This window comes from Oryza brachyantha, chromosome 9 (genome assembly GCF_000231095.2).
Source record: "Oryza brachyantha chromosome 9, ObraRS2, whole genome shotgun sequence".
Classification (NCBI taxonomy): Eukaryota; Viridiplantae; Streptophyta; class Magnoliopsida; order Poales; family Poaceae; genus Oryza; species Oryza brachyantha.
Genome location: NC_023171.2, coordinates 6,112,563 through 6,135,214, shown reverse-complemented (window position 1 = coordinate 6,135,214; position 22,652 = coordinate 6,112,563). Strand labels below are relative to the sequence as shown.

At 40.6% G+C, this 22,652-nt stretch overlaps 2 protein-coding genes and 4 non-coding genes across 6 annotated transcripts; 4 read left to right on the top strand and 2 right to left on the bottom strand.

Moving 5' to 3' along the window:
- The first annotated feature begins 3,224 nt into the window (after positions 1–3,224).
- TRNAF-GAA lies at positions 3,225–3,297 on the top strand. The gene has a single exon. It is a non-coding gene; the product is annotated as a tRNA-Phe (tRNA).
- A 1,433-nt stretch (positions 3,298–4,730) lies between these two features.
- Positions 4,731–4,804, bottom strand: TRNAM-CAU. Its single transcript has one exon. It is a non-coding gene; the product is annotated as a tRNA-Met (tRNA).
- A 725-nt stretch (positions 4,805–5,529) lies between these two features.
- On the top strand, positions 5,530–5,603 carry TRNAD-GUC. The gene has a single exon. It is a non-coding gene; the product is annotated as a tRNA-Asp (tRNA).
- Positions 5,604–6,296: 693 nt separating this feature from the next.
- Positions 6,297–6,368, bottom strand: TRNAN-GUU. Its single transcript has one exon. It is a non-coding gene; the product is annotated as a tRNA-Asn (tRNA).
- A 997-nt stretch (positions 6,369–7,365) lies between these two features.
- LOC102707611 lies at positions 7,366–10,808 on the top strand. Its single transcript, XM_040527737.1, has 6 exons — positions 7,366–7,796; positions 7,930–8,581; positions 8,714–8,913; positions 9,016–9,260; positions 9,352–10,146; positions 10,234–10,808. The coding sequence occupies exons 1-6, from the start codon at positions 7,507–7,509 to the stop codon at positions 10,245–10,247; spliced, it is 2,196 nt and encodes a 731-aa protein (XP_040383671.1). The 5' UTR covers positions 7,366–7,506; the 3' UTR covers positions 10,248–10,808.
- A 5,529-nt stretch (positions 10,809–16,337) lies between these two features.
- On the top strand, positions 16,338–22,345 carry LOC102707149 (lipid phosphate phosphatase 2-like). The gene is made up of 9 exons (XM_015841315.2): positions 16,338–16,491; positions 16,631–16,719; positions 19,819–20,040; positions 20,146–20,233; positions 20,322–20,431; positions 20,571–20,664; positions 21,429–21,617; positions 21,715–21,774; positions 21,860–22,345. Exons 2-9 carry the CDS (start codon positions 16,708–16,710, stop codon positions 22,033–22,035), a joined length of 951 nt encoding a protein of 316 aa, XP_015696801.1. The 5' UTR covers positions 16,338–16,491; positions 16,631–16,707; the 3' UTR covers positions 22,036–22,345.
- The last annotated feature ends 307 nt before the right edge of the window (positions 22,346–22,652 follow it).

Below are 22,652 nucleotides of genomic sequence, written 5' to 3'. Positions count from 1 at the left end.
AATGTGAAGAGGAAATTGCATGCATGTTGCAGAAACTTGAGGTGAGATGAGTTAAGACAGGAGTTTCTTCTAGCAGAAGCTACCAGTAACAAGCATTAGCCGCAAAATAATCACTATCTAGGAAACTGCCTTAAAAATGCTAAAGAAATACATGAATGAGTTACGAATATTCTAATACAATTTTGAAGCACCTCTACGAATCTCATAGTTTTTCCATATTCCCCCTTCCAAAAGGTAAATGAAAGGTTGATAAACTTCCATTCGATTATAAAAGGTGTTTATCAACCACTACTTTTAGGAACAAACAATTATAACGACTAAAACAGGTCTTGGCAAGACCCTTAACGGAACGGGCTTCTTTTTAAGCTATTTGCGTTAGGGCCCCCCAAACCCCCCGCGGGGGCTTTTTCTCCCTCCGGGGGTAGAAGAACTCGTTAGTTATAGTTGTTCCGAAGGGACAAGTCGCCCCCCTCTGCTGACCGGAGGAAGCATTTTGGAAAAAGAAAAACTCGATCTATACCTCCGGGCAGCAGAGCAGAGAGAACGGAGCCCTCGTGAGGGAGGGGGTCTAGTTCTCTTTATATATTCAAAAGCCATAGTTCTCTTTATAGATGCAAAAGCCAGGGTAAGTAATAGTCTCAACTAAAGAGGAGTTGAAAGAGTAAGTAGTTAGAATACTATACTAGTTGGAATGGAATAGAAAGGGATACTTTACTGTATAAGCAAGGATACTAGACTAGACTTACTGCTTTAATCAAAGATACTATACTATGTTTCTTCCCCTAAAATTGGTATTCCCTCTGGGATACTAACATTTACTTTGAAAAGTGTGACCCGTTGGTCCTAAGCAATGTCTTTCGCGAAGCGACCCACCTAGAAACAGCTCTCCTTTTAGGGGGCAAAAAAATGGAACTTCGATCTGATGCGGGTATCCAATCCCGCCGCTGGGATGTCCAGCGGATTCCGGGGCCTTGACAAATGGCCGGTCACCATTGTTGTTAGAAGAGCAAAAGGCCCGGGGCATAGCAGGATGAACCAATGTGAATGAGTGTAAGCTTCGTTGCCCGAACATGATTGGTGCTGACCACACTAGGTGCTACCGTGGTAGCAAGAGAGGCCAGGCGGTGACAATTGAGAGGTTGTCACTGAGCATTCCGTCTCACACGGGAAGAGAGGTCAAATGGCAAAGCAAAAGGCCATACGCCCGTGTGGCTCCTCGCGGAGTATAGCTCACATCCAAACATCTGATTGGGGAACGGGGCAACGCCCATGAAGCTCCGGCAAAGGGAAGGCCTGCCAGGCCGTATGCTCATGGGTGCAGGATTCTTCGAAAAAGCGCGGGCTGACTCGGGGACCTGAGACCTTGGCTTAGCTACGAATGAAGGGGAGAAAGCTCTTCGAGCTTTCTCCGCCAGCGGCTTATGTAGTGGTCGGCCAATTAAAGCTCGCTAAGCTTCGCTTCCCCCCTTATGAAAAAAGTAGTCGGCATTCTATAAGCGACTTGTCGAGTTTACAAAGCTTTGCTTCTTGTAGTTGGCCCTCCATGCCTCCTTCCTTACTTTTCTTATAAGCCCTTGACTATGCAAATCTAAAGGACAGGGGGCTGTTCACCTTTGCTTTTGAAACTTAGCTATAATGAAAAAAGAAAGAAAAACTCAAGACTCTAGTAAAGGCAAACGGGGCTCCCGGGGCGTCTGGCAGAATGCTTGGCCTCCTGCGCCAGAAGCGACACCCGAAGGGTGAGCTTCTGGCGGTTAGCTTAACGTCAGTAGGCATTCTGGGCTGGAAGGAGGCAAGCAAATGAAGGGAGGCATGGAGATGGGAAGGCCGACCACTACACTACACGGAGAGATTTCTATACCAAGTCATGAGCGGTAGCGAAGCCGCCTATAGGCGAAGGGGCGAAAGCCCGTTAGACCTGATGGGGAAAAGTATGAAAAAAGTACGTTAAGGTTATGAAGTCACTTAGCCTCGGCTCGGCTAAGGTTATGAAATGACAGAGTAGGTTCTTTGTAAGTAATACTAAGGAACTGGAAAAACTGTTCGGAAAAGGAGAAAAGGTAAGGTTACAGACTCACTTATCCGTCTACAAAGGGAAAGGCGTCGGTACGGAGTCACGTCAGCTGTGGATATAGACTAGGCTAAGGAACGGAGTCTTAAAGTATTTACCGAGACTACACTAAGGAAGAAGTCAGCGAAAGTGAGCTCGTAACTAAGAAAGCCGGTATCAGAAACGAAGCCCTTCCAAAATAAAAAGCAAAGAAGTCAAGGAACGAAGCAGCTTCTCTAATAACCCCGTTGAATAGGAGGGCGAAGGCTTTTTCGAACTTATTTATAGAGGGGGGCTTCGACCTTCTTAGGAAGAGCCGTACGAGGCTGCTCACGTACGGTTCGGGAGCCGAGCCACTGCACAGGGGCTTAGGTCAACACTTATATATTAGCCAGTCATCAATTGGAAGCGGGTAATATGGTGATAAATTTCGATTGCTCCAAACCTTCTAAAAGCGGCTTCTTGCGACCTGCCCAGAATGCTCATACATACCTTCGGTTCCAAGAGCTTGTTCGCACAGTGAATAAAGGTCGGGTTGAAGGGGGCAGTCAGCTGGCAGCTTCTTGGCCACGCCCCCCCGCTTATAGACACGAGATATTGGATCTAAATTCAAAAGTAGGAAATAGCATACCATTAGCTGATATACGTATGGGAACATGGGTACATGATATTGAATGTCATCCAGGTCAAGGCGCAAAGCTGGCTCGGGCCGCAGGGACTTATGCTAAAATAATTAAGGAGCCAGCCCCACAATGTCTTGTGCGGCTACCATCGGGTGTTGAAAAACTCATAGATTCCCGATGCCGAGCTACTATTGGTATAGTTTCCAATCCCAACCATGGTGCACGTAAGCTTAGAAAAGCAGGACAAAGCCGGTGGTTAGGCAGACGCCCCATTGTTCGTGGTGTTGCAATGAATCCAGTGGATCATCCTCATGGAGGAGGTGAGGGGCGCACGAAAGGAGGTAGACCTTCGGTGTCACCTTGGGGGAAGCCCACCAAAGCAGGATTTCGGGCAGTAGTGGGGGTGGGGAAACGCAGAATTTAGTTCATGCCACGACGATCTATATGGAAGGGAAGATTTACTAAGTCCAATTTTAGAATACTTTTTTCTTTTTTAGTCCCTTTAATTGACATAGATACAAGTACTCTACTAGGATGATGCACAATAAATGGTCAGGATAGCTCAGTTGGTAGAGCAGAGGACTGAAAATCCTCGTGTCACCAGTTCAAATCTGGTTCCTGGCACAGAAAAAAGGATCTACCGAATAGGTATTGATACAAATTACTCGAGATGGATTGGGATACATATTCGTTAATAATATAGATAGAGTATGATTTATTCATCTAAGTAGAGAAATCTCTAAATAGAGACACTTCTTTTTCTTTAGGGTCTAAATCTCTGGTTCTTTTCTTTATGGTACAGAAGGAGGTGAGATTAGGTTCCCTTTTCTTCATTTTTGCATTTCTTATTCCGCTATTCCGAATATTTTTTTTCTTTCTTATCTTATCTTACTTTCCTAGTTGTTCTAAGTAATGCGCGCGGTACAAAGTTCGTGGTAGGGAACTTCTTTGAGTCATCGTATTTTTCTGTTTATATGAAGGAAATGAATATGTGATTTTCCAAATTGGAGAATCGAAATGAAGCCCTTACCCTGAGGGGTACAAGCAGGAAGCAAATAATAGCTGCAGTCTTGTGAGGAACATCTTTTCATATCCCTAGTGGGAAGAGAGGGAATCTCAAAGCTTAATATATCATCATTACAATGGTTGATGAAGCGTGTCTTCTCGGGGAAGACAGGGTTTATCAAAAACATAGTGATTTATAGCAAGTGGGCTGCTGAAAGAGGCCCTGGAAAGGATGGGAGCATTATGATTTACCTATTTATTTTGTTTGTCTGAGAAAGGGTTTCTCCCTGGAAGGGGCAGGTCTTTATTAAGAAGACTCGCTTGCTAGACCCCTAGCCAAGAAGGGATGGGGATGGTAGTAGTACACGGGTAACTTGTTTGCAACTCATACCATACTACTCAATGGGTTATCATAATACCTGTGAGTGGCCTGAAATGAAAGTAAGCAAGGAGAAGAATGAATTAGCTAGGATTTCGGGTTGTAGAAGTAGTACGTGCTTTATCCAGGGAAGCAGGTAGCGAACCGTTACGCTAAAATGATACATCCTTCAGCTTGTTAAAAGCCCCTTCTTCATAAGATCAAGAAAGTACGAGCGTCTTTCGAAGATTGGAAAATCTCCCATACTTGGAGAGAAGCAAACCAACCGGCCGATTTGCAATTGACTATGCTTAGTAGTTGACATCTTTGGTCAACACATTTTCCCTTCCATTTTGTAAAGTTAGTAGAAGAGGATAGATCCGGTAAATTGTACATACGAATGTCAATCTTAATTTTATTAGATTAATACACTGGTAGGGGTCGATCAGGCAAATCCCAAAGCTGACCCCCGAACAGCTGCCGGACTGCTCTACTGATCTTCTCTCTCTTCAGACTCGCTGAACCTTCTCAAAGACTCCTTTTGTACTGAGAACACAATTCAGAACCCTCCTTCTCACAAGAAGGCAAACCCTGTACGTTGATCGAATCTTCTTTCGCATCCAGAAGAGAGGCTGTGGGCTATCCGAGAGAGTGGTTCAGGTGACTACCGGAGTCATTGATTAAGCAGGTCAGATGGGCTTAGTAGGGCTCGAACCTACAATATCACCGTTATGAGCGGTACGTTTCAACCAATTAAACTATAAGCCCAATCGGATCTCTACATGCCGGGAAGAGCGGACAGAAAGAGGAGACCTTTGCTCTATCTCCTTCTTCCTCTTCCCGGGGCCCCGGAGGGGTTCTTTGGCAAGCCCTATTAAAGAAGCTAAGTGACGAAAGTCACTCAAGTAGTGAGTTTGAGAGTGACCGTTAGGGCGACCACTTGTACTTATAGGCCTTGGCGACCTATAGTCTTGTTACGCAACACAGCTTCACTCGATTCAGTAAATCAACAGTTCAAACCAGCCCACTAATAGCTTAGATAGTGGCCCTTCCACTTTGGTATAGTTGACCCTACCTATTGACTCAAGGTAAGACCTCTGACTCAAGGTTCATAGGAAGGGGGAACCCAGACGTAGTGGGATGTAGGCTTCAGTTGTTTTGGTACTTTTTCACTACGTCTTATTATTTTTTTTGTAACCGGCTTTTCACCGGCAGGTCAGTAGGCCTTTTAGAAGGCGAACAAACGAAAGTTCTCAGCGGGCGCTAGCGCTATCTTGTTCGCTTTTGTCAACTGAAGTCGCGCGTAGCGCCAACTAACTGATAGCTGATAGAGCGCGGAGCCCCGAGTCTAAGTGAGCAGAGCCATTTCTTTCTACTGTCGTCAAAAGAAAATAAAAGTACTAAAGGCGAAGGGCATTCTGTTGTACAGCTACTTTGGTATAGTTACAAAGGTAACCGGTAGGTGACTGTTGAATCGACAGTAGTTACGAAAGGGGGAAATAGCTCAGTTGGTTAGAGTGCTGGTCTGTCACGCCAGAAGTCGCGGGTTCGAACCCCGTTTTCCCCGCCCGATCTTCCTCTTCCTGCCCGACTCATTTTGCCTTCACTGGAAGCTGCTGATCCCAGCGTAGCATTCAAGACAATTGTTCCTTCTTCGGTCTCCCTCCACCCCCTTCGTTTGTTGTGGGTCGCGTCTCACCGCAGGCACTTAATGAATGAGCGAAGATCTTCCTTCCCCCCTTGTGTCTTACCAAGGACTGAGTTCCCACTTGTGGCGAAAAAAAAGTCTACCATCCCACCCGGCCTCCCCCGGGGGGGTGAAGGTTCCTCTCGGAGACTGCCAGTCTACAAGAAGCTGGCAGAGCTTTAGCCATTGGACCACATCCATCCATCCTCCTACCTAAACAGTGACGCCTTTTCTTGTTCGTTCTTCGAATTACGCTAGTGGAGACTAATTCCATCCGGCTAATGAAGATACTACCCCAGTCTTCCCATTCATTCCCAGTGGATCCTTCTTATCCCTTTTCATTGAACGAACCAAACAAGCAACGGGTTGAGCGCACTAGCGCGAAAGCGTTAGCACGCGCATCCGTTTTCTTGCTCCTATACGAGAGTGAGGAATAGAAATCCTACAATCAACTTCCCACTTTTGATGTCCCGTTTGACGATTCTGCTGCGTCTTTAGAAAAAAAAGGAGAAGGACAGGGGTCGCTAGCCAGAAAAGCTATAACTATCAATTCGAATTCTGAATGAATCAAATCTCCCCAAGTAGGATTCGAACCTACGACCAGTCAGTTAACAGCCGACCGCTCTACCACTGAGCTACTGAGGAAGAACGGACTTAAGGAAGCTGACTCTCGTTCTTTGGACCAACCGCAGACCGAAAAGAAAAAAAGTTCGTCACTTTTTCTCTTTCACATACACCGGGAGAAAGGGTGCTGAAAAAAAGAAACCATTTTAAGAAGTATAAATTCCTTGTATACCCAAAAAAACTAACTCAATCACTTTTATACCCCTGAAATTTTAGCTTCATCCCTTCCATAACCCCACCGTTATATTTTCCTTCATTTCACTGTTTTAAGTTTGTGAAAATATATTTAATACCCTTGATGATTTATATTTGAATATAAACTTGAAAAAACGATTGAAAATTTTATTTAATTGCATTGTATGTGCATTTTATGTAACTAATGAGACTAAATAGTAGTGCGGAAAATTTTGACATAAATTTAAAAAATAAAAAAATGTAATAAATTAAAATTTGTATTTGAAATTTAACAGGATAATAGATTTTTTTTTATGGGGAGCATTCTTAAGAAAATATGAATGCTCCTCATTTTTATAACTTTAAAAAAAATAAATAAATACATACCTTTTATTTTATTATCTAAAAATTAATGTTGTCATAAATAATGTATCGCACAACAAACTCATAACTGTTAATAGTCTCATGTGATAAACTTTTATATTTTTAATAATATAATTCATAAATTTCTATATTTATTCAAAGAGCAAAATAGTCATTTTTATAGAAATTAGATGGTCAACCGACTGGGGGCATAGAAAGGATGAAAAATCAAATTGTAGGGGTATATAAGTAGGGATTAGCTAAAATTTTAGAGTTATAAGGGGATTACGAAGGACAGAAATGTTTTGTGATGGAACGTTCTTTAAGAGAGACTTTATAATGGGCCTTAGTAATGTTCATTCACTTTAAGGCCCATAGTAGCAAGAGAGCCCATGAAAAGCCCAAATCCCCAAATTTCAAGAGTTGCAGCCCAATTCCCCACCAAACCCCCCAAACCCCTCCCCTCCTCACTCACTCTCTCTCTCTCTCCATTTTCTCTCTCTAGGGTTTCGGCCGCACCAAACCCCACCACCAGCTCCGGCGACCGGCGGCGGCAACACCCCCACCCCCTCCCTACCCGCGCGTGCGCAGCATCTGGCGTGGAGGTCGCTGGGGGAAGGGGATGGGGACGGGGACGGAGGCGGAGGTGGTGGAGTCGGTGAGCGACCTCCCCGTGCAGGACCCGCCGGCGGAGGAGTTCTCGGCTGCCGACCTGCGGTGGGCCAAGTACGCGAGCTCCGAGCACCAGCGGGACGACGTGGCGCTCATCCCGTACGAGCGGATGGAGGCCTTCATCGCCGGGGAGTGCAACAGCCCGGAGTGCCCCACGCGGTTCCACATCGAGCGCGGCCGCAAGCGCGACCGGGGCACCCTCCGGGAGGTCAGGAGCGACGACTACCTCCTCTACAGGATGTACGTGCCCCATGTAATATGCTTCCGATTCTGCATTCAACTCACTGGCTGTGAATTTGCTGATCCTTACTAACCACCATTTTGTTGTTGTTGTTGTTGTTGTGTGTGTGTGATGTTATATGGATTGATCCAGGTATTGGTGCTCGTTTGGCCCGGAGAATTACGGCGAGGGAGGGACGATCTTGCCGAGCAGAAAGTACAGGCTCAACACTAGGAACCGCGCTGCTCGGCCGCAGTCAATGCGGGGCTGCACATGCCACTTTGCCATCAAGCGGCTGTATGCCCGCCCTTCGCTGGTGCTCATTATCTACCATGAGAGGCGGCATATCAACAAGTCCGGTTTCATATGCCACGGCCCCCTGGACCGGGACGCCATCGGGCCTGGTGCCAGGAGGGTGCCGTATGTGGGGAGCGAGATCCAGCAACAGACCATGTCGCTGATTTATCTTGGTGTGCCGGAGGAGAACATCCTGCAGACGCATATGGAAGGGATACATCGTTACTGCGGTTCGGATGCGAAGGTTGATAGTCTCGCTTCGCAGTATGTCCATAAGCTTGGGATGATCATCAAGAGGTCTACGCATGAGCTGGATCTTGATGACCAAGCCAGCATCAGAATGTGGGTTGATAGGAATAAGAAGTCTGTGTTCTACTACCAGGATTCGACTGATACAGATGCATTTGTTTTGGGGATCCAGACAGAGTGGCAACTGCAGCAGATGATTCGCTTTGGTCATCAGGATCTTTTGGCTTCTCATTCTTCATTTGGTGTTAGCAAGCTGAAGGTACTGACTGCAGCAAAAACTGACTGTTCTGTACTTAAACTTCGAAGCAACATTTTTTTTTGCCTGTGATGTGTAGTTATGCCTGCAGGGACAGGTTTCATGATCTGTTTGACGTTCTACTCTTCTCTGCAGTATCCATTGCACACACTCCTTGTATTTGACTCAAGGCAACATGCTCTACCTGTTGCATGGATTATAACCCGATCAGTTACCAAGCAAGACACTTTGAGATGGATGAAAGCACTTACTGAGAGAATATATTCTGTTGAATCCACCTGGAGAATTGGTGGATTTGTAATTGATGACCCAGCTTCTGAGCTGGACCCAATCAGGTATGACATGGTTTCCGACTTGCTGTTCTAATTATCCAAAATTTTGAACTGTAGCTATTTTATATTATTGACTTTTTATTTATGTATGTTATGCTGTTTCAGGGATGTATTCTCCTGCCCAATTTTATTTTCTTTATGGCACATTAGGAGAACCTGGCTTAAAAATATAATCAAGAAATGCAGCAACTCTGAGGTACAAAGGGAAATATTTATGCAACTAGGAAAAGTTATGTACAGTATTTGGAGTGAGAAAAATCCCATGGATGCTCTTGAGCAATTGTTTCAAGACTTCGTTGACCAAACCGCCTTCATACAATATTTCAAGTCATTTTGGGTTCCCAAATTGGGTAAGAATTGTCGGCAGATGTTTCAACAGTTTATGCATCGGATCGCAGATTTTTTTTCCAATCCTAATGATATCCCTGATATGCCTTTTAGAGATGTGGATTGATACCATCAGAAGTCTTCCAGTAGCAAGCCAGGAATCATCAGGTGCTATTGAAGGTTACCATCTAAAGCTCAAGGTTAAAGCGTATGACGATTCACAGCTTGATGCTCTCCAACGTGTGGACTGGTTGGTGCATAAGCTCACAACAGAGCTCCATTCGAGTTACTGGCTCAATCTATATGCGGATGAAAGTGGTTCATTTCCTGAGGTGAAAGCAGAGTATGTTGCATCCACTTCATGGCAAAGAGCACTGAAGATACCTGACGATGCTGTTATAATTGATGATAAGGAACCATTTTTAGCAAAGGTGGCAAGCCAGAAGGATACTAATCAGATGTGGAATGTATGGAATCCTGGGTCTGAGTTCTCTTTCTGTGGTTGTTCATGGTCAATGCAGGGTAACCTATGTAAGCACATCATAAAGGTTAATATGATGTGTGGACCTCGCAAGGATTTCCAGCCCTCGCTCTCATTCCAATCGTTTCAGCGTGTCCTACTTGATTTGTGGCAAAAACCAATGGATGATTCATTCTCACTCGATCTGTCAGTAGCATGGGTTATGCAAATGCAGGAGAGGATCCAGAAGGTGACTGAGCTTGCTACCTCTGATGGCATTGCCCAAGTGTCTGGCCGATTGCCGGTTCAATGGACAAACAAGAAAGGGAGAAGAATAGCTACTAAGCGCACAAGCCCTTTACGTGTTCTTCCTCATTCCAATGGTACTGTGCAAAAAGATTTCACACCTAAGAAGAACAGAAAGAGAAAGAGGCTGTCAACAGTTTCAGGTTAACAGTAGACAGTTCTTGTCCAGAGAGTTATTTTTCTCTCTCTGTAATTAGATGACTAACCGTATTTTGTTTGCTTTCTTGTAGTAACCTTTGGCTGAGAAGTCAGCTTAGCATGTAATCAGTTTGGTATAGGCATTGGATACTAGGATGATCACCTCACATCTTCTGAAACGGTCCATCTGTTGTTTAGTTGGATATAATTGTTTAGGCAGCATGAGAAATACACCGAAATCAGTTTGTCTGGTCGTCCATGGCATTATTAGTTGTTTCTACTGGCCACTTGGGCATTTATTTATACAAGCCATGATCCACATATCTTTCTGGGAGACTGGGACTTGGCTGGAAAGCGCTAAAGTTCGGTTCAAGCGTTGGTCTACTTGAAAGTTTCTTCAAAATGGTCCTGAACTGCATTCAGTTTATGGCTTTTTGCCCAGCACCTGTTTGAAGCTATTGTAAGCTTTGCAATTGTGCTTTTGATGTACCGGTGCCCATGATGTAACTGTGAACCAATTGAATGCAGATTCTCAAGCTTACAATCATGATGTAACCCTAGATGCTGAATTGCTGATATCACATGATGATCGGTTTGTTGCAAGCATATGAATTCTTTTCACGTAGAGATGGTACTTACATCTCAGTGAGCAAAATATACAAACTGTCTACCCTTTACCTTCTGGATTTTCATTCAACAAGTATTGAAAGAAATTGAAACTGTTTATCGATTTTTTTTCACAAACACACCATTTCTTTTGCGGAGATATACTTGATTCACAGTAAAGGGGTACTGCTGGCGAATTGAGTATATTTCCAGAAGGAAATTAAAAATGATAAGTTCATGAGCAAATTTCAATTTTGTCACATACTCCCATCATTTTTTTTATCAGTAAGCATCTAAAGTTTTTTTCCCTGAAAATTTTGGTGTTGAAGTACGATAGGGAATCATGGATTAATAATCAGTTTACCACAGACCGACGAAATCAAAGCAATGGGCCGTGTACAAGCAAGTGTACACACGGCAGATTGCAGTGGATCTTAGGCTTCCAAATTAATCTCAATCCAGGTTGCCAATAAACCAAACGCGTCGTGAAACTTTTAACTATTGTGCGTGATTACGAATTAATGGCTTCGTGGAGACAGCAAACAGATGGATCAGGTTGACAGGCTGTAAATCGAATTATGCTGCCGGCCTTTGTCCTCTAGTTGCCTGCCAAGTAGTGCCAACGCATTGCAAATCGTCGTGCAGAATGCTCAATTATCTGTCGCTTAATTATTACCAGTCATCGTGCACTTACAATGCACGTTGAGGCCATTGCGAATTAAATCGAACATATAATGTATGCTTACCACTAATATAAAGTTAATTTGTAATATTATAAGAGGGCAAATTTTTTAATATTTTATATACCTTATTAATAATGGTAGTAGAAAAATATAGCCCTAAGCTCTAGGATATTTCCAAAAATCAAAGTTTCATTTAAATTTGCATAAATTCAGGAAGTGTACCGGTGGAATTCACGAAGTTATTAAACCAGTCATCATGATAATATTCGATAAATATATTATCGAATTTTGTCATGGGATGAGTTTCGCTAGAGACAAAAAAAAAATAGTCGCATACATGCTTGCAACAAAAAAGGGTATAACTAAATATTACAATAAATAAATAAATAAATAACATTACAGGAAGGAATAGAGGAAGAAGACCGTATATTTATATATTAATCATTACAGCAATCAAAATTTCTCAAATGAAATTGTAATAAACCTAAAAAATGCATGCAAAAGAGTTTTCATTGGCCAATAAGGGTTATAGTCTTCATAATTGTCTAGAGATAACTTAGAGCTGTATTCTCTTCAGAAGGAACATAAATTAGCGTCCGCAATGATTTACGGAGCAAACAAAATAGAGCAATTTCGAGATAGCGTTGATCTATTCATATTACATAGGCATAGGAGAATTAGGCCGCATTCGGCTATGTGACTAAGTTATCTAACCACCATCGTTTTTCGCGCGCATGCTTCCTGAACAGTTAAAATGGTGTATTTTTTGCAAAAAAAATTCTGTAGGAAAGTTGTTTAAAAAATCATATTAATCTATTTTATATTTTTTAATAATTAATAATTAATTAATTATGTACTAATCTATTAGTATGTTTTCCACGCCAGAGACTACCGAACGCGGCCTTAAAGCGTAGTGACAATACATGTACCATTGATTCTGCCAATAGTTGTTTGACAATGAAAATGACAAATACACTGCAACCATGATAATTCATCTTGCCAAATGCCAAACACAGAGGTTGTTTGCATATATTCACCGAGGAGAAGCATGCAGCAAAAGGTTCAATGGATGATATGTGCATGTGTAGCAGTAAATGAAACACTGGCCGTATAAATCGATCGAACTGAAATAAAAACAAAAGGAAACACACTCAGTGCCTCAATATATCTCCAACATTCATATGAACTCATCAAGAATCAACATCAACTTGTTGCACGCCAGAGGTTAGAAGTATTGAAGCAGCAGCGGTGCTAGGAGCCCGTGAACGACCAATGCATGGCTGGTGCTTCCACTGAGTCGTCCCCCCAGTGATCCTCACTTTCGCTGATGTCGCTATGGAAGAATGGATGAAGCGCGACGCTGACATGAGTGTGTACAGAGACAACAGACGAACAAATTAAGGGCCAGGGAGTGCAATGGACTGTCGCGCCCGACAAAGAGGAGATGGCTTTTGCGCTGTGAGCTGGATTGGTTCTGGAGGCTCTGCTCTCGAGGTGCGATGGAACATATATGTCGAAGGCTTGATTAAGGGGGAGGGGTGAAATTAATACTAAAAGATTATAGACATGGTTTAGGGAAGGGCGAATGCACAATTAAACTGTGGACAAAGACGTGATCAAGGGGAGCATGGAGATGGCTAAGACGGAGTTGCTGTTTGTAGTGGCTTAAAGGTAGTTTGTCTTGCCTACGATTGCAAGACACAAATGTTGGTGTGTTTTGAGCTGTTAGATGAGACTATCTAACGGCCATGGGTTAAAATGCAAAATATGGTGTACATTTTATTGGGTGGAGATAAAAAAATTATAACCCTTCCTTTTTATACTAGTATAGATTATAGTTTGTGTAGAACATGGTCCAAGTGGATTTGTTCTCCAGCTTTCTTGAATCTAAGACTGAGATTTCGTCTAAGCTGGAAGCAATTATTGGCTTCATAAAAAAAAAGAGAGACTATTGTTCTCTTAATATGTCTTAATACGAAAACTCTTGTAAGCCTAAGTATACGCGAAAAAATTGAGTTTTTAAACTCAATCATAGGGTTGATTTTAGGGGGTTTTTTAAAGTAGTTTATGTTACTATATTTATTTTTAAGATGATCAAGAGCATGTATATAAAATTTTACATATAAGTTATTTTTTAATTGCTCATAAACCGTTTCTCTTATGTCAAGTATAAGCGAAATGACGAGCGATGTAGGACTTCATATAGCAAAAAGATAAAATTATTTAATTCTCTAATGTGCATGTTATTATTTACAGCAAAATAGTTTTTTTTTTCAAATGTTAAACATCACTAGGGTAGTCTCTTCTTTTAACACATTTGCTTGTGCAAGAGCAGCAAAAGGGTTGTGGGCTGTTCAATAACAAATTGTTCTGCCCATGTGATTAGAAGGTTCTTCTAGCCATATAAACTCAGTTTTAGCTACCTTAAAAGACTCAAGTTACAAATGCACTTTAGCTGGGAACAAAGGTGCACACATGATTTTCTTTTTGTGTTTTATTTATATAAAAAGGGTGAATCTACCCTTTTCTTTTCATGGAATGCACGTTGTACGTTTGAACCATCTAATGATGACAGTCATATGTATACTGTTGTCTCTCGATCAAGTTGACAGTTTTTATCTGTCTTTGAGGTAAGGTTTTGACCATATATTTTTTTATTAAAATAAGTTTATAAAACTTATTAACAGTTAAACTTTTAAAATTTTATAACAAAATCAAACATCATATATTTTAATCGAAAGGAGTACACTGCTCGATCTCTTTTAATTTCAGCCACTAGAGTTGAGGATATCTAAACTTGGTCAAAGTTGTTAAGTCACCTAATACACCATTAGCCTCGAGGGAGCAGAAGATGTCTCCTTGAGACAACTTGTCTTGCTAATAACATGGATGCCATTAGCAGAAAGCGTATTTCACGAAGATTAGGGAACACGAGCATGGATCCCTTCAGAATATTAGCCTTTTTTCATGCCCCGCACCCACCTCATTCTTCACTTTTGATAGTAGTACAAGGAAACCGGCCCACCTGCACTAAAAACACACAGTAATAGATTAGATTAGTATATGATTAATTAATTATTAGTTATAAAAAAATAAAATGTGAATTAATATGATTTTTAAATAACTTTTCTATAGAAAATTTTTAAAAAGTATACCGTTTAACTGTTCGGAAATCGTGCGCGTATGAGTTAGATATACGGGTGAAAGAACAGGGCCTTAGGCGTTTAGAGGAATTTTAATTCATTGGAATAGAGAAAACGGACTAGGAATTTATGCCCATATGTATCCATATAATTTTTTCATGTAATTTGAGTGGATGAAAATTTTTTTATGTTTTTTTCTACAACATATAGAAAATAAAAAATTCCTTAGTTTTCTATACTTTATTTCTACGAACCGAATGACTTCCCAAGAAATTAGTCGTTATAATCCAATATTTTGTTTTTCCTATAAACTGAATGCATGTGCCCTTAAAAATAAATTTCTTCGAGGGGTCCAGTAATATTTCTTTTATAAAAGTCAGTAAAGCTAAAGTAAATTTAGACATTTAGTGCAAAGTTTTTAACCACGGAGGACTATCCGCTTGCAGTTTGCAAACTAAAAGAAAAAAAAATAAAGAGCGTGGAGAGACAACACTTCTATGTGCTTCCTGTGGAAGAAATATTGTAGGATTATAGTTTAAGATCTTGAATAGAATGCTCACAGATTATAGTTTGAAGTTGTATTTGTGTATTTGTTTGTGGTTGGCAACTCGTCAGCTTATAAGCCACGACCAAAGTTGATTTTTAAACTTGGTTTTAAATTACTATAGAAGTTCATCCATTGCTTCTATTATTTTAGCATTGACTTTTAAAACTGCCATAAGTATAACTATGAAAGACATCTAAAATTATTTTCCATTGGTTCGATAACTGGCCACAACTTACATGTACTAAGGTTGAGTTCGTTTGTACGGGAAAGGGTGGACATGATTCCATTACTTCCTATGAACATGATTCCTGAACCTATAAACAATGCATTTTTAACACAAATACTCTATATAAATTTATTTTTAAAATCACATTAAGTATTTATAAATTGGTAATAGTTAATACTTTATTTTACATGCAATAGTGGCATACCTATTTATGAGTGATCTTCTTTACTCACAACCGGCTTTCAGTTATGCTTATAACCTAAAATTTAAATTTTTAATCTTAAATTTTAGATTTTGAAGTTATTTTTTACCAAGGTTTATTTTGTAGTTTTTATTTTTAGATTGCTATAAATACATATATAAAAACTCTATTCATAAATTATTTTTCATTTGCAAATATGCTGATTGATTTTTTTTCTTTTTATGCCCTTAGTTCTCCAACTCAACCAAGGCCCAAGTGTGGAAGATGTTTCCAAAATTTTTGGGATATATCGCAGTCTAAACAAATGTTCTTAGTACCATCATATTAATCTACTTATAACACGCTAATACTCTCTCCATCCTATAATATATGAGATTGTGACTATTTATTTATAATTTTTGACCATTCGTTTTATTCAAAAATTTAGTGCAAATATAAAAATTTATAAGTAATACTTAAACTACTTCTAATAATAAAGAAAATAATAAACAAAATAAATAATACTTTAATTTTTTTAATAAGACAAATAGTCAAACATTACAAATAAAATGTCAAAATCCCTTATAATATGGGACGTGAGCAGTACTAATTTTTTAAAAGTATACCAACCAAACGGTTGAAATTCAAATTTGAAAACCACCCATGACCCTCTTGTCTTTATTTTACTCCCCTCCAATATTATCTCTTAATGCCGTTATCTCTTAATGCCGTTTTGAGATGCATTGGGAAGTGTGAGACCATTAAGATCAAATTAGCAACAACTCCATCCACAAATAATAAATCCATCCCTTTCATCCTTCTAATCCCCTCCTCCCCTCCCAAATCCCCAATCCATTCTAAATCTCCAATCCCTCTCATCCTCTACTCCGCCTCCACTACCGACGCCGACGCCGACGAGGCACCACCGGCGGGGTCCCCGCGATCGCGACGCCGAGCATTGCGGGTAGAGTGGTAGTAGTACTATAGAGAGAGAGATATTTGTTGGTCACCCACTAGGGCTAGGTTCCTTCGATTTGCTGCTTGCTTTTTTTGCCGACCTGACACTCACACGCACGCTCTCTCTGGGGTGGTGGGGGTTTCAGAGGAGGCGCCGATCTGCGGCGGCGGGCGGGGGCTCCTCGAGGAGCCGCTGGTTTGGGGACGGAGGAGGAAGAGGGTGATGGCTCGCCCCGTGAGTTCTCTCCCCCTTTTCTTCTTCGGTTTCTCCGCTTGTAATGGGTGGGGTTTTGTTTTGTTTTTCTCCTTTTCTTCTATATGATATGACTTTTCGGATCAATGGAATGGAATTTTGTTGCTCATCGCCTCGCTTGTGTATGTATTTGTGCAGTTTATTTCTTTTTTTTTTTTGATGATTGGGTTGGATTGGATGATGTGCTGAGTGGTTCCTGACCCCGCTAGCTTTTAGGGCGTGCTGTTGTTGGGATCACCGGGGGGAGTGTGAGTAGTTCTTCGATTGTGCGGCAACCGGTTTAATTTTACGTTAAGCGGAGGCGGAGGGAGAGGGAATTTTAGGTTTTGTTGACCGTAATCTCAGTGTTTAGCGATGTGGAACCAATTTTTCCACCTCCGGAATATCAAATTATTATTGATATGCTGGCCTAGCTCTTCCAGGATTCCAGTAGTAAAGGTAAGTATTGTGATGCCAATTCTCACATGATCACATCCACTAAAACTAGTAGACACGGTTCAAGGGAAGGCATCTGATGTCACCTTTCCCTTAGGCAGGTCACAATTTTTTCTTTATATAATTCTAGTGGCAATAGATGATGGTTTAAACTGACAGCAACTAGTAGCAATCTTGAAGATGCCAAACCGTCGCGCTAACTGATTCGCTTTAGTTACAATATTTGGCAAATCATTTGAATACAGATTGCTTGGTGGGGTCCTATAACAAGAGTTGGTATAGCATGTGTGCAGTTTTTCCATGGATTAGTAACCGAACATACTCGCTATGAGCTTTTGTTCCTCGTGGCCAAGTTACTTCGGGTTTGGATCTGGCTTGGTCAGGCTGACTATTGTTCAGCAACTTGGTGTGTTGGTTACATTGTTTCATAGCTCTGCACAGCAAGTTGCTGTATGATTTTTAATTCCACGGTATGTGCAAGTGTTGATTGTCTATCCAAGACCTTAGTGTATAGACAAAAGCTTTTATTTAATCTTTTGCTTTTTTTTCATACTTGATTCCACATGTATTTTCTGTTTTGCCAGCTTCCTGTAGTTGGAGTTTTCAGTTTTCACCCTAAGATTCTCTGAGTTGGTTCACCTCTCCGGCTTCAAGAGACCAACAAAAATCCCCTAGCTGCTTTGGCTTGGTTGCCTCTTTTGGTCTACCGTATGCCAACATTTGTACTCTTTGTTGTACATTTCCTGTCAGATTAGTTAAACTTCTCTTTGCAGGCATCTGTTTTAAAAAAAACACATTATTTGCAGCTGAGAAATAAAGTTACTCAGCTTACTTTATGACTGACTGTTTCAGAGTCAACTAGTCGATAGTCATTTTGCTATTTGGTTTCATTTACGGAAGTGATGAAAGAAAACAAAGCGAACAATTTTGGTAGAACAATGCTGTAGGCTGTAATAGTACTACTAGTGGTCTGTTCAAAGTGTTGTTAAGACTCACATCAAATAATCGACTCAGGTTTTCCATTATTTCATATGTGAAGTTTTTCAAATTGGAAATGACATAGCATTACTTCGAAAGAAATATGTGCTGACATTAGAACATTTATACTACTAGTAATGAAGCCTTACTGTTTTTAGCTGCTCATGTGTGCAGCCAATTCATCCTGAATATTGTCAGAGGAGCAGGTCCATACTGTGTGTTCATTATAGTTTAATTATCTTCTTTACTTCTTTTTTCAACTAAAGTCAATCTTTGACTATTAGACAAGGGGATAGCAAGTTCGACCGAGATTTCTAATCAATAGAGCGAAGAGTTCTTTGCATGATCTGGTCCTACCTTTTGTCTATGCTATCTTTTTGTCTCTTCTTAGCTGCCGTCCTTACTCTGGATAAATTGGAACCCATTGATTCCGCTTCCCCTTTAGTTGTCAGCTCATTCTTGGCAAATGCTCACGAAACCACATCTTTATGGCCTCACGAGTTCCCTATTGTTTAGAAGTAGAACATATGAAATATATGCATTGAACTTCTGTATCCTATGATTATTTTTGTATGTTCTGATGAATCATCACTAATCAAACTTGAGGCACCTTTTCTATGTCATGAATTTCTGCAAGATCTGAAAACTAATCTCTGTTGTCTTCATTTGTGTTCTCGTTAGCTCCCCATATTCATGGACCAGAATGAATTGTTGTGTTAGTTGTTTTTCAATGGTGGTTCAATGGATGTCCCAAGCTTTTATCTACATTTAATCTGTGCTCACTTTCTCAATGATCACAATGAGACTATGAGAGGATTGTACTTATACTGTAATGTCTTATGTTATACGCTGCTTGAATTTAATCTCCATTTGCTGATTCCTATTTTTTTTAAAAAAAATAGATGAACTGGCTGATTCTTGCAAATTATTTTTCCAGGTTTCTAGGTCTGTAGGAATCTGTTAACATCCCCTAAGTTTGCAATAATGATCATCAACTTTCACCATTGTTACTGCTTACTAGAATTGCAAAGACTCCACTGTTCTTAATTGTTTTTTTTTCTTGAAACATATCACCTTTTTAGGGAAAAAAATCACTTCGCTGTGACAAACGGGCAACCTACTTATCTCAGTGAAGTGTGATTTTTAAAGTTGTAAGTAGCAGTGTTTGGCTGGTTGATGACATTGGTGGACTGTTTTAGATTAATCCATGTTGATAGATATTTTGTCTGTAGAGAATTTTAGAAAAAACATACTGTTGTATTCACCAGTAAACTTTTCAAGGTTGAGTTGGCTAAATGGCTCAATCACTTGGTCATGACCATGATCTTTGTCAGAAATCTTTGAAATATTATCAAATTCGTCGCACTAATTTTCAATGCGTTACCTATGGATAATATAATAATGTGAAATATTTTTGTTAAAAGTAACCAGTGTCCAATGATTTATGATTGAAGTGGTCTAGATTTTACTATCGGTATCTACTGGACAATATAACCATTTCTGCACCATGTACCGAAGACAATAAATAAAGAATTTATCCTGTGGGACAGTTGCAAAGTGTGGCATTCCTGGTTTTATTTATATCATTATTGCATTATATCCACATCATATGGAGTTGTTATTGTAACTCTACTTACTTTGCTTTCTTGTTATGTTTGTTATTTGAAGGATACGATGGCAGGTGTCCAGTTAGGATGCTACACTATAAAGTCCCATGGAACCAAAGTGGCAAGACTTCACATGTACGATTGGATGATACTTCTACTCCTAGCTGTTATAGATGGACTGTTGAACATAATCGAACCTTTTCACCGTTTCGTCGGGAGGGACATGATGACTGACTTGAGATATCCATTGAAAGGCAATACTGTTCCATTCTGGGGTGTTCCGGTGCGTGCTTATGATGTCCCTTACTTTAGATGTTTTGATCTGTTACCTTATATTTGTGGATTTCAAAAAGTTATGTCAGTTTCTAACTACTACTCTGATTTCCAGATCATTGGAATTGTATTGCCTTGTGCCATTTTTGGTGGAATTTACTTCAAAAAGAAGAATTTCTACGATTTGCATCATGGCATACTGGGTATTTACATATTCTTGATCCTACCAATTACGTTGATAATATAAATAAAAGGGATAATGCTTGACAATGTCTTTTTTTTTTTGGGTAGGAATCCTATACTCTGTGCTTATAACTGCAGTAATCACAGATGCAATTAAGGATGGTGTGGGTCGTCCACGCCCAGATTTCTTCTGGCGCTGTTTCCCAGATGGAAAGGATGTAAGGTTCTTAGGCTAAAAAAAAAAAACTGCACTTTTCTTCTAGCAAGTTTGTGTTGACACTTCTCGTCATTCAATTTTTTTTTTATCATTTCTGCAATCTTAATGGACTAGAACTCATTGAAGGACCCTCTTTACAGGTTTATGATAATGTCACTACTGGTGTCATATGCCATGGAGAGAAGAGTGTCATCAAAGAAGGCCACAAGAGCTTTCCAAGCGGGCACTCTTCATGTAAGTGACAACATAAATACTTACTATATGTCTATACCTTTTCATGCTTTTCCTTTGGTAAATATTGGCTTGTATATTATTGCATAGAGGAAAATCATTATGCCTGAGGTATGGTAGCCACAAATTCTTCCCCATACAAAGACAATGCGGGGGACTGGGAGCAAGTGTTTCACGTTTGCTAGCTCTAGTGGTGCAATTGGTTTGGTAGTTTGTAGTGGCTGGCTTAGTGGCAATAATGTGACTTGGAATCAGGAGCTTACGATGGCTTTGGTGACTCAATTGGGCATGGGTAGTGGGGACATCTTAATGCAGCACCTAGTTTGGTGCAATGGTGGTTGGGAGCCAGCCAGCCAGGAAAGTGGCAAGTATGCACTATGCAGTAATGCTGGTGTGATGTTGGATGGGCATGTCAAGAAAGATACTTGGCTGCCAATTGGAGTAGGGACTGTTGATCAGTAGGTAGTGTTTGGAACTACTATGTAGTATCAAACATTTGTGCATATCATATAGCCAGACGTAAGTCACATACTCCTAACTAGCCTAGCCTTAGGCTTCATAATATTGAGGGTATTTAGACATTCGTTGTTGCTTGTCTTCCGTACATGCATGTATCATTCACAATGTATGGTTTTCTAGCGACTATACCAAGTTGCGATGCTTAAGTAGTGTATGAACATGTATGGTAGTGTTGCTACAATTATGTCATATGGTGCTGTGGCTAGACTATCTAACATTCTTGTTTTTGTTTTTTTGAACAACCTCAGGGTCCTTTGCTGGTTTAGGCTTCCTTGCATGGTACTTAGCTGGGAAAATCACAGTTTTTGATCGGAGAGGCCATGTTGCAAAGCTGTGCATAGTATTTCTGCCTCTTCTTACTGCTGCACTTGTGGCTGTTTCTCGAGTGGATGACTACTGGCATCACTGGCAGGATGTATTTGCAGGCTCTCTGATAGGTTTGCAATTTTAATAATATAACAATTATATGCAAGAGGACCTTACATGATCTAAAAACACAAAACCATCCCTTGATTTATTTTTCTCATGTTACAGGTCTTACAGTTGCATCATTCTGTTACCTGCAATTTTTTCCATATCCTTATGACGCAGACGGTACCTACCCCCCTTTCCTCATTTACGCATACAGTTTTCGGTTTTGGCTGATATATCACACACGATGGTAAACATTCGCTTGCAGCTTTCTGGCCTCATGCATACACCCTCCAGCTAGCTGAGGCCTCTCGCAATAATAACACCACAAACTCCTACAGCGTGAGACCGACCGGGTTCGAGACTGTCAATATCCCAGAAGGGCATGGCCATGGTGGGATTGCTCTAAGAGACAACCTAGACATGGAGGCTGGCAGGAGATAGTGAATTCTGAGACTGGGCTGGAGATTTCTACAAAATACCATGACTATATCCTGACTTTTACGAGCTCGAATTTTGTCAACTCGACAGGCGAGATATGGTAGGCTGTGTTCATGTATCTATACAGTTGTATCTAGATCTGCTGTTTCATTACTTCTGAATTTGTCTATTGGCTTTCATGTTTTCTGTTTCATGCTAACGGGATGGCTAGCCCCCGGAAGCATTCGCTGTAAACAATCTAGTAGATGCTCTTACATTTGTACATTTGTTTCTGCTTATTTTGGATTTGGTCAAGATAGGGTTGTGTTGAAAATTGCTATGCTCATGCTCTCTGTACCTTTAAATCCTTTACTCATGCGTACGTATTTTGTGAACTGATGTAATGAAATTTGGACTTCTGCCGATGTGATGAGCCTGAGAATAACCCCATAATATCTGTTGATTTTGTTCTCGCATATAAAAGTGTCAGAAACGATGTCTGCCTTGGGCAAACAAATAAAAAACTGTTCAAAGTCTTTCATTTTCTCATTTTTTTGTGATTATTGGCCGTGTTCACATGGGTGGTAGTTATCCAATAGAAATTTTTTGTAAAAAAACATACTATTTAGCAGTTTAGAAAG